The sequence below is a fragment of the Leptonychotes weddellii genome, chromosome X (assembly GCF_054177405.1).
Source record: "Leptonychotes weddellii isolate Sample4059 chromosome X, ASM5417740v2, whole genome shotgun sequence".
NCBI classification, from domain to species: Eukaryota; Metazoa; Chordata; class Mammalia; order Carnivora; family Phocidae; genus Leptonychotes; species Leptonychotes weddellii.
This window is the reverse complement of record NC_138385.1, coordinates 98,370,163-98,382,047: the sequence shown is the minus strand read 5'-3', so window position 1 is coordinate 98,382,047 and position 11,885 is coordinate 98,370,163. Positions and strand designations below refer to the sequence as shown.

The 11,885-nt window shown below is 49.2% G+C and overlaps 1 protein-coding gene across 1 annotated transcript in view; it reads left to right on the top strand.

Annotated features, from left to right (window-relative positions):
* The first annotated feature begins 289 nt into the window (after positions 1-289).
* The window catches only part of PRPS2 (phosphoribosyl pyrophosphate synthetase 2), a 37,258-nt gene continuing 25,662 nt past the window's right edge, over positions 290-11,885 (top strand). The window contains exons 1-2 of the mRNA XM_081809175.1: positions 290-494; positions 8,204-8,387. Coding sequence (XP_081665301.1) covers positions 373-494; positions 8,204-8,387 — 306 coding nt within the window. The 5' untranslated portion in view covers positions 290-372. The remainder of the gene's footprint in view (positions 495-8,203; positions 8,388-11,885) is intronic.

Genomic DNA, 11,885 nt, shown 5'->3' with positions numbered 1-11,885 from the left:
TTCCGGGGTGGGGGGGCAGCTCCTGGTTGCTAGACACGTCCGTCGCCTCTTCCTGCACCTCCCTCGGTGCCCAGTGAGGCTGGTCCATTGGCCCTCCCTCTCGAGGCAGGGTAGAAAGGTCAAAAATGGGGCCCAGAGCTCTCCCTCTTCAGCCCCTCCTCTCCCCAGCTCCGCCCCCTCCAGCTCCTCCTCCTCCCGGTCCCGCCGCGGCGCTTTCCCGCTCCTCCGCCCCCTCCAGCTCCCCAGCCCCGCCCCCTCGAGCCCCGCCCCGACTCCGCCCCCTCCAGCTCCCTTCCACTCCGCTCCTGCTTTGGTCGACAGCCGCGCTTTCCCGCTCGCGTCGCAGCCTCCGGTGCCACCGCCGCCTCCGCCATGCCCAACATCGTGCTCTTCAGCGGCAGCTCGCACCAGGACCTGTCCCAGCGCGTGGCCGACCGGCTGGGCCTGGAGCTGGGCAAGGTGGTCACTAAGAAGTTCAGCAACCAGGAGACCAGGTGGGGGCCGCGCCGGCGGCCGGGCCGGGCCGGGGAGGGCGCTGGGCGCGCGGCTGTGGGGCCGGGCGGGGACCGTCGCCCGCCCGGGACCACTCCGCGGCCGCCCGCTCCCCCTTCCGGGGCGGGACGGCCACGACGCGGCCTCCGCGCCACCGCTGCGGCGCCCGGGAGACGCGGAGGAGGGCGGCCCCTGGCCCGGAAGGGCGACCTCGGGGCGGTCACAGCGTCGAGGAGAGGTGGGCGCAGGCCGGCGGGAACCGCCTCGGTGCCGGGCACGCGGCGAGGGACGCCCCTGGCTGTGCTCGTCCGGTTTCCCCGTCTCCTCCAGGCTGGTCCCAAACCCCGGGCGTGCGAGGGACGGCTCCGCCCACGTCCCCAGCCCCGGCAGCGCATTGCATTCACCTGGGGTCGTTTAAAAAGCTGCTTCCCCTCCCAGCCCCGGAGCTTCGGATCCCGCGGGCAGGGCAGGGCGGGGTGGGGGTGGGGGGTGGAAATCTGCGTTTTCAAAGCTGGCAGGTGACTCCCCAGCAGCCTGGGCGCGGATCTCTGGGTTGAGCAGAGGGGGTGTTTGTGCGGAGGGTTTAAAGAGCGCCAGAGCACCAGAGCGCACGTGCTGGTTCCCGTGGGCTTCCTCTCATTTTTCTGCCTCAAGGCCCTGGCCCGGCGTAACTGCCACACGTGTCTCAGGTCCGGGAGCCGTGGTCGTCTCCGTTCCGTGAGGTCAAGCCGGCGCCCCCCTCCCCCCGAATCGAGACAGGGCTCCGTTTTCCACTTGCCTGAGTCCGCAGAGCTCTTTGACCAGTTTCAAGTGGGTCTCCTTTTTAGCTCTCTCCCTTAAGTGTCCAGCACTGTACGCAGTTACTGATCATTTCTGTATCTGGCACAAGTCCAAAGCAACCAACACTTTCAACAAGTGGTGCTAGAACAATCGGTGTGAGCTGCCAAAAGGGCAACAAAAACCATCTAGACTTCCCACCGTTTCAAAACTTAACTTGAAATGGATCGTAGACTTAAATGTAAAGCCTAGAACTAAACCTTTGTAGAAGAAAACCTCGATGACTTTTGGATTAGTCAAAAATGTCTTAGATACTGAGGAGTTAGATTCATACATATGGGGACGATGGTGTTTTGTTGAGTCAGCTTTATAGGATCTGTGAAGCCCTTCTTCCAGGTGGGAAATCAGTAGCCCTGTTGCTAATGTCAGTGAAGAAACGTTTGTGAAGGAGTAACAGGTGCTATGCCTGCCAGGAGTCCTTGAGCCAGACATTTCCGCTTTGCAGAGTTTAATACAGAAGTCTGGAAGCATGGTGGAGGGCTCTGGAAAAGGATAGTGTAGCTAGGTTTGAATGTTGTAATACCTTGCCAGTCCTATTCAAGTTTGAGTAGCTGTTAAGAGTGGGATAACAGTTTTTGTTCAGGAGGTGGCGTCGTGTAAGTAGAGGAGAAATTTCTGGGTGAAGTGGATTTTGAAAGCAAATATGTTGCCCTTCCATGTTCTCCCGGTGCAGCGCCATCCTTTACTGCTGGAGCATAGTTAATCTAGCTCAGAAGTCCTTTGCGAAGTCATGGTTGGATTTCTGCTCAAATGAAGTCTGGGAATTGCTTGTATAGTTACATTGTGTTTTTTTATTTTGTTTTTGTTTTTTTTAATTTTTTTTTTTAACAATTCACTCTTCAAAGATTTTATTTATTTAGAGGGAGCGAGAGCGTGCTCGAGAGCTCACGTGAGCAGGGGGAGGGGCAGAGGGAGAAAGAATCTCAAGCCGACTCTGAGCTGAGCTGAGCCCAGAGCCCAGAGCCCAATGCAGGGCTCAATCCCAGGACCCTGAGATCATGACCTGAGCCGAAATTAAGGGTCGGACGCTTAACTGACTGAGCCACCTGGGCACCCCTGTTTTGTTTTTTAAGTAATCTCTACACCCAAGGAAGGGCTTGAACTCACGATCAAGACTCACATGCTCCCTGACTGAGCCAGCCAGGCACCCCAACATTATGTTTTTATTATTTAGAATATAACAGGTTAGCTTCCTGACTTTTCTTTCCCATGAACTGTCTAGGTCCAGAGGTTGATTTTTACAAACAGTCCTCTCTGTACTAGGTATTGTACTTATGATCTGATTTGTACTGTGTGGTCCTAGAGATGAGAAATGGGGTAAAAGGAAGAGAAAATTTATTTAGTTCATGTAAGAGACCCATTCCTGAACCTCTCCCCTGAGCCAGAACCAGAAATCTGCTTTGATGTCTCCTGGTCATCACCTTCCATTCCCTTTTTTTTTTTTTTAAGGTTTTGATTTTTTTTTTTTTTTAAGATTTTATTTATTTATTTGAGAGAGAGAGAGAGCACATGAGAGGGGGGAGGGTCAGAGGGAGAAGCAGACTCCCCGCCGAGCAGGGAGCCCGATGTGGGACTCGATCCAGGGACTCCAGGATCATGACCTGAGCCAAAGGCAGTCGCTTAACCAACTGAGCCACCCAGGGGCCCCAAGGTTTTGATTTTTAAGTAATCTCTATACCCAACATGGGGTTCAAACTAAGAACTCCAAGATCAAGAGTAGCATGCTTCTCCAACTGAGCCAGCCAGGCGCCCCTCCCCCCTCATTCCCCATTTTTTTTTTTTTTTAAAGATTTTATTTGAGAGAACACAAGCACAAGCAGGGGAAGTGGGAGAGGAGAAGCAGACTCCCCGCTGAGCAGGGAGCCCGATGCAGGGCTCGATCCCAGGACCCCAAAATCATGACCTGAGCCGAAAGTAGATGCTTAACCGACTGAGCCACCCAGGTGTCCCTCATTCCCCACTTTTAAAACACCACTTAATCGAGACACAGGGCCTCCTGATTTTCCCTTCCATCTCTGAATCATTTTACTGATTTATTTGTTTGTTTGTTTTTAAGGATTTTATTTATTCATTTGAGAGACTGAGGGAGCATGAGTGAGCACGAGCAGGGGGAGGGGGAGAGGGACAAGTGGACTCACCTCTGAGTGTGGAGCCTGACACAGGACTCCATCCCAGGACCCTGAGATCATGAGCTGAGCCACTCAGGCGCCCCTGTGAATCATTTTAGATATGCACAGAGATGTCTGCACCAGCTTCACTATAGACCACTGAAATCCCACAATGAAGGTGTCTGAAAGTCTGTTGTAACATTTTATTCTGGTCAGTTAAACTGCCCAGAGTGGTTAGCTGTACTGAAAGACCCAAAGTTTTGGTTTTCTGTTGTATAACAAATCACCCCAGAATTTAACAGCTTAAAACAGCAATTATTTGACTCATAAACCTACAGTTTGGGCAGTGCCCTGTGTGATGGCATCTGGGACAGTTAACTGGGGCTGGAGGGTCTGCTTCGAAGATGGCTTGCTCACATGGCTGGTAAGTCGGTGCTGGCTTTTGCCTGGCAGCATGGTCAGGAACCTCAGTAGCTCTCCACGGGGCTGCTTGAGCTTCCTTACAGCATGGAAGACAGGAAGTGGAAGTTGCCAGTCTGGTAAGGTCTGGGCCCTGAAGTTGGTGCATTGTCACTTCCGTTGTCAAGCAGGATCCTCCCAAATCCAAGGGAAGGGGAGCATAGACTCCACTTTTTTTTTTTTTTTTTTTTTAAGATTTTATTTATTTATTTGACAGAGAGACAGTGAGAGAGGGAACACAAGCAGGGGCAGAGGCAGAGGGAGAAGCAGGCTTCCTGCTGAGCAGGGAGCCCGACGCGGGGTTTGATCCCAGAGTCCCGGGATCACGACCCGAGCTCAACTGAGCCACCCAGGCACCCCCTTTTTTTATTAATTTATTTTAGAGAGCTTGCTTCCCAGCAAGCAAGGGAAGGGCAGAGGCAGAAGGAGAGAGAGAAAATCTCAAGCAGACTCCTTACTGGGTGTGGAGCCCGATGTGGGGCTCAATCTCACGATCCTGAGATCATGATCTGAGCCGACACCAAGAGTCGGATGCTTAACCAGCTGAGTCACCTGGGTGCCCCTAGACTCCACTACTACTTTTTTTTTTTTTTTTTTTTTTGAGATTTTATGTATTTACTTGAAGAGAGAGAGTGTGAGAAGGGGGCAGGAGCGGAGGGAGAGGCAGGCTCCACGCTGAGCAGGGAGCCTGATGTGGGACTCGATCCCAGGACCCTGGCATCGTGAGCTGAGCTGAAGGCAGACGCTTAACCAGCTGAGCCACCCAGGAGCCCCTAGACTCCAGTTTTTGATGGGAAAAGTTTTAAGGTGTCTGCAGCCATCTTTCAATTACCACACCCGTTCATTGTTGAGTCACATAAACTCATCTGCCTTATTTTGGGATCTGTGAAGATTCTCCATCTGAACAGCAAAAGGATGCTGCCTTCTGGCCACAATTTTTAAAAGACCCTACAAGAAAGATCAGTCGTGATCATTTTTATGAGTAGAAGCAGGAATAGCTTTGGGGAGAAAAGTTGCCATGGTGATAGGACTTTTCCATCCTCTGCTGGACTGCTAATCATAAGGGGACTGAAGTTCCTGAAGAAAAATAGGCCAAAGAAGCAGGTCTTGGGGGATAAACAGTCATAACCTCAGAGGCTGGCAAATTTTTTCGTAACAGGCCAGATAGTGAACAGTGCCGGCTTGGCAGGCCCATGTCCCCCGTGGTCCTGCTGCATCTCAGCTGGGTCGGTCAGAAGTCTGTCGCGGGTTGGTGCGTTCCTTTCTGGAGGCCCTAGGGGAGAAGCCGTTCCCTGGCTTTTCTCCGCTTGGAGAAGCTGCCTGCAGTCCTTGGACTCTTCTTCCAGCTTCAAAGCCAACAATATAGCACCTCCCCGACCCTGCTTCAGACCTCATATCTCTTTCTCGGCCCTTTCCTGTCTTCCTCGCCCATTTTAAGGACCCTTGTGATTGCATCGGGCCAACTTGAATAATCCAGGGAAGTCTCCCCATTTTAAGGTCAGCTGATCAATAACCTTAATTCTGTCTGCCCACTTGTTTTCCCCTTTGTCATGTAACTAACATACTCAGAGGTTCTAGGGCTTAGGACATAGACCTCTTTGTGGGGACCATTCTCAGCTTGTTGGTTGCAGATTGCTGTATAATACTGCGATTTCCAAATTGACTTTATTCCACAGTTGTTCACAAGGGAATTACGTTTAGCTCCTTAGAACTCAAAATAGGAGGGAGCATATAGAATTCTGTCAGTCTCATCCTGAGGGTGGCATCGTACTCCTTCCATTCATAGCAGAGAACATAGAAAAATATGACCCACTGTTACCAAAACTCATTTCCAGATCAGTTCGCCTTGAAAAACTTCATTTTTGTGTTCTAATTATTCTAGTTGAAGTTGGATAGAAGCTTCTGGTAATTCGGCATACTACTGCATGGTATCCAAAATGTCGACTCATTTTAAAGTTGTTTTGGAAATAATTCGCTCTGTTGATAAAACAGTATCATTGGGTATAATTGGCTTCTGATAGTAGAAGAGATAAGGGTAATTATTTATGTACCTATCTTGTAATTTTAAAATAAGATTCGTTATATTTCTTTTTAGGGTGAGCCCATTTATAGTCCGTCTTACTGTAATGTGATATATGCTTTCCTAACAATCCTCATGCTATGCAAAATCATACAATAAAAAGCACAGGGTTTATGGGAAAACTGGGGTTGGGGGCACAGCACTCAAACTTCTTCAGTAACTTATTTTAAAAAGATGGGAATATAATAGAAACGGTAAAACACTACACATAGTATTACAGGTTTAAAAGATAGTGGGGCGCCTGGATGGCTCAGATGGTTAAGCATCTGCCTTTGGCTTAGGTCATGATCCCAGGGTCCTGGGACAAGCCTCACATCGGGCTCCCTGCTCAGCAGAGAGTCTGCTTCTCCCTCTCCCTCTGCCCCTCCCCCCTGCTCGTTCTCTCTCTCTCTCTCTCTCAAATAAATAAACCTTTAAAAAAGATAATAAACACTGTAGTAAGTATGGCACTTTCCACTGAAAAAGACCTACAGCTTCCTTGTGGGAAGTGGGTCTTGGAAGGGCTGTAGCTTTTGGGTTCTTGTGAGGCGATGGAGGGAGGGTGATCTGAAGTTGTGTGGAAAACGGTGATACCAGATGTGGATGGGTGTGGCTGTGGTGCTGGTGGGGAGAGTGTGTGTGCGCATGTGCAGAGTAGTTCTAAGTGGCTCCATTCAGCTGGGTGCAGTGCAGTTTTCTGCATTCTTATCTCAGGATGAAAGGTGGTATGGAAGCAAATGCAGAATTCATATTACGCTCCAGTTGTTCCTAATGGATCAATTGGAACAACGTTGTAGCAGAGCTGAAGGTCTCCTTGGTTCTTGGCCCTACTCTGGGAAGGACCTGCCCCAGCACACAGCATTATTTCACTTTTCTTCCCCCGGAAGGCACATGCCAGGGATGGGCTGGCTTGCTCTCATGTTGAACAGTCAGCATTCTCTGCCCAAAACAGAAATTTTCCAACGTGCAATTTTCAAAGACTTTTGAAGCTCCTCTTTCTTTACTCTTTCTCCAGAAGCTACTGGAGGATGCCAACCAGCAAAACAAAGAAGTACAGCAAGAAAGAGGATACAGAAAGTGGGAAATTGAGTGCGGGGGAGGGGTGGTGGGATTCCCCGGGGGGCATCTGTGCAGAGGCAGAAGGAGAACCCGCGTTAACCAGCGGCGGGAGACGACACGGGCAGGCCAGTGAGCTGGCGATCACACTTGGTGTGAATTTGTATTCACTACTTAGAAAACTTAGCAGGTGAAAAGGTAGGATAGTATACTCCAGGGACAACAAATCACCAAAAGTTATGTGTAAGAGGGAAATCTAATCTTGGATTTAAGTTTGCTTTATGGCTCAGCTCTGAATAGCACTTACAGGGTTAAAAGTGGCCGTCCTGTTTGGTTAGAAGATTGATCTATGTTGGGATGGTGGGAGACCAGAAGGCTGCAGGGGATGCGGGCGATGGGGGGCGTGGTGTGGGGATAGTTACGTCCTCATCTTCACAGCAAGAAGTCAACACTTGATGCCTAAAATGAAAACTCAAGGTGAAGCAATAGAAACGTACCAACTGGAGACTTGAAGATAAATGCCTGAGAACCATAGCAAGAGTTGAAATTGGTTGCCTCTGAAATGTTTGTTACAAGGTTTACAGAATGACTAGAATTTTTTAAGCAGTGTGTATATGTAACTTCAATCAAAATAAAACTCAGTATACTATTTAGCAGAAAGAAGTTAATATAGCAGGACTGAGACATTTCTGACGAGCATATAAGATCCCCTCCTATATGAAAAAGTTCAGCTTGCGAGGTGGTCCTCAGCTGGCCTTTGGGAACCTTGTGTTTGAAAGGCTCGCTCTACCTAACTGCACAGTGTGGTTAAGGTGGAACCCCTGGAGGTCTGGGATTTTGGTCCGTGCCAGGCAGATGGAGCCCGTGTGACCAGCCCGCCAGTAAGAGCCTGGGCACCGATGAGCTTCCCTTGTGGACAGCACTTAGGACATATTGTCACGGCACGTGGCTGGGGAATGAAGCCCGACCCGTGCAACTCCACCGCAGGGTGACTCTTGGAAGCTTGCACCTGGTTGCCCACGGAGGTTGCTCCTCGCACCTTTTCCCTTTGCCCGTTTTGCTCGTGGTAAATCATAGCCATGAGCGCTGCTGTATGGCGAATCCTCACCCCCCTCCCCCGGTGGGGCTCCAGGGGACCTCCAAGACGCAGACATATCTTAACTGTTAGCGGATGGCCTTTTTCTTTTCGTAGCGTTGAGATCGGTGAAAGCGTGAGGGGCGAAGATGTCTACATCATCCAGAGTGGCTGTGGGGAAATCAACGACAACCTGATGGAGCTCCTCATCATGATCAATGCCTGCAAGATCGCGTCGTCATCCAGAGTGACCGCCGTGATCCCTTGTTTTCCGTACGCGCGACAGGATAAAAAGGACAAGGTATGAGACTTGTGTCCTGTTGGCAGAACCTGCTCTGGGGTAGCATCTACGGTTTTTTCCCCCCCTCACATATTAGCTCAGGATATCTGGAAAATGTTTGCTTTCTATTTTAATGATCGAGGAAAGAAGCCTTCTCATCTTGGCTTTTCAAAGGTTTGTCTTTGAACCCGCCATCATGTTCATATTTATAGAAACAGACAAGGCATATGTTTGTAGGTATTAGGATAGCATATAGCCCTGGTGATGAAATTGTTGTGTATCTTTATGGTGATGGATAGAACGAAAGGCACCCACACCCGCCCCTCCCCCCCCACACCCCCCAGTGAGTACGTCAAACTGGGGAAGTGGAATCCGATCACTGGACTGGATCAATGCCTGTATTTTGGTTGTGAGTCTGTACTCTAGTTTTGCAAATGTTACCACGAGGAGAAACTGGGTAAAGGGCACAGCCGGATCTCTGAATTGTTTCTTACAACTGCATATGAATCTGCACGTCTCTCAAGGTAAACAATTTCATTTAAAAAATACACCATTACCTCTTTTTAACCTTTCCAGAAGAACAGAGTTAATATTGTTGACTTTTTCTTTGAGCCACACTAGCACCATGTGAGGCTGTGTGCCTTTCTAGAAGAAATTAAAATAGTCCTTTCCTTCGAGAAAGCTCAGAGAAGTTGGAATTTGAGGGGAACTTGGGAGGGGATTGTATTCATTCGCCAGGGCTGCTGTAACAAATGACCACAAACAGGGTGGCTGAAAACAACTGAAACGTGTTCTGTCACAATTTGGAGGCCAGGCATCAGAAAACAAGGGTTGCGCTCCTTATGAAGACTCTGGAGGGAAGCCTTCTTTGCCTCTTCTGGTTTCTGGTGGCTCCTGGCATTCCTTGGCTTCCGGTAGCATCACTCCCATCCCTGCCTCTTTCTTCACATGGCTGCCTTCCCTTTGTCTCTGTGTGTGTGTGTGTGCTTCCCTCTTTTTAAAAAGGACAGTCATTGGATTAGGACCCATCCTAATCCAGAGTGATCTCATTTTGATCTTTACCCTAGTTCTATCTGTAAACACCTTCTTTTTAAATGAGGTCACATTCCAAAGTTCTGGGTGGATGAGTTTTGGGGGGATAGCAGTGAAACCACGATAGGCATCAGCTCTTAAGCTGTTACCTGCTTTAGGTCTTATGGATAGATAGATGTTCATCAGGTTCTCCATGAATCCTTCAGTTGACAAGACACATGTCTGTTCTGTGACATGACTAATCATGACAGAAGTTCCCCTGATAACACCTCTGTTTATCTCCCTAATTCATTTTCTGAGACAACACACATTTCCAAACAGCACACAAGATTCCCTCCTATATGAAAAAAAGTCCCTTTATAAATTTGAATTCCTGTACCAAGGCCCCCCCCTAAATTTTAATGCCTCTTCAGGTGTGGTTCCAGACCCCACGCTGAACCCAGCTGTCAGTTAATTTCTCACTAGAAATTTGATCTCCAGAACTCCATTCTGCAATTGAGTTATGGTTTACCCTGCATAGATTAGAAGGGGTCGGCAAACTTCTGTAAAGGGGTGTAGGGTCTCTGTGGCAGCAGCTGAACTCTGGTGTATCTCAAAGACTCGGACGATATGTAAATGATGGGTGTGGCTGTATGCCGATGAGACTTTTATGTATGGACAGTGAAATGTGAGTTTCATATCATTGTCACATGCCGTGAAATGTTCTTCTTCTTCTTTTTTTTTTTTTTTTTAAAGATTTTATTTATTTATTTGACAGAGAGAGAGACAGCGAGAGAGGGAACACAAGCAGGGGGAGTGGGAGAGGGAGAAGCAGGCTCCCCGCAGAGCAGGGAGCCCGATGCGGGACTCGATCCCAGGACCCTGGGATCATGACCCGAGCTGAAGGCAGTCGCTTAACCAACTGAGCCACCCAGGCACCCAAATGTTCTTCTTTTGATTGATTTCTTCCTGCAGCTATTCAGTCATGTAAAAACCATTAATAGCTCACAAGCAGTACAGAAACAAGCGGCTGCCTGGATTTGGTCCGTAGGCCAGCTGGCCAGCCCTTGCGTTGGAGCACTGATTGGGTGATCGGGTGTGCGTGCGTTTGAGGGGGTGTGACTCTGCGACTGTGTGTATGTATCACTTGGTGATTTAGATACAGCTAAGGGCAGCCCAAACCTTAGGTCACATCGACTGCTGTGAAGCATATGACCTTCACCTTGTTATTTATGGAGCATTTTTTATTCTAACTTGATTGGAAAGTTCTCTGTGCGTTTTTAGCTCCAAAATTTCCATTTATTTTTGTCCCATCAGCCCAGTCTGTTGTCCCGTTTGTGTGTGTCATAGGATTGTGGAACATCTTCATTTTTGTGTCCTAAAGGAGCCAATGATGATTGTGCTCTTTTCTCTTCCGTGTAGCAAGAGGCTCAGCGAATTCTGTATTCTGTCATTTGCCATCAGGTTCTCCTTTCACTTGTAGTAACTTTTGCATTTGGTGCTCAGATAGGCAGTGGATTGTATCTTCTTGAGTAACTGAATATCCTTTTACCGTTACATGGTCCCTGTCCCAGGCCCAGCGGCCTAGGGAGGGGAGCCCTAACTTCTCCTTAACTGATAACCAGTGGCAACTCCTACGGCTTTTGTTTGCAAGTATCCAGTCTGCAGTTACCTTTGTTTCCAGGGTGGTATTTTCAAACTCCGTTGCTCGTGTTTATTCCTAATGAAGTCTTTGTGGTGCAGGGAAACTAGCCCTGCCGCTGTACAGAGGTCCTCTCCCACGGGTGTACCTGCTCTGTGGGGTGGTGGCTTCCCACCAGCTCTCTGTCCTGCTTCCTATTGTCGCACACTTGGGCGGGTATTCCGTTTGGGCCGTTTTGAGCACCTGTCTCTCTCTTTCCTTTCGCTCTTTCTGAATCACTTTGCTCTAAGTGTTGTTTCTTGGAAACAAGCTGGTAGCTGTTTTTAGTGTTTAACCCCCATCAGACAGTTCCAGACTTAACTGCTGATGGATGAGATAAGACGTTCATTGTCAACAGCACAGAAGCAGGGAGGTGGACACGGGGTTGAGAGGCCGCACAGATAGCAGCAGAGGGAGGCCTGAGGGCAGAAATTGTGTGGCTTATTGTCAGAGAAAACTGATGAGCGGAGAAGGAATGCTGGAGGGCTGTGTTCCGTTTCTGTAGCTGCTTTTATAAATGACTAAACGGGGGGGGGGGGGGGGCTTAGAACGACAGAAATGGCTCTCACCGTTCTGGAGGCCAGAGGTCAAAAATCGAGGTGTGGCAGAGCCAGGCGGGTCTGGAGGTTCTAGGGGAGGATCCTTCCCGCCTCCGCAGCTTCTGGAGGCTGCCTCGTTCCTTCGCTTGAGGCCACATCCCTCCAACCTCTGGTTGTGTCTTCACTTGGCTTCTTACCTCTCTGAAATCTCCCTCTTGAAGTGAGTGTAACAAGGGATTAAGTAAGTGCTTAAGAGAAATGGCCTGAGCCTGTGAGCAAACTACGTTT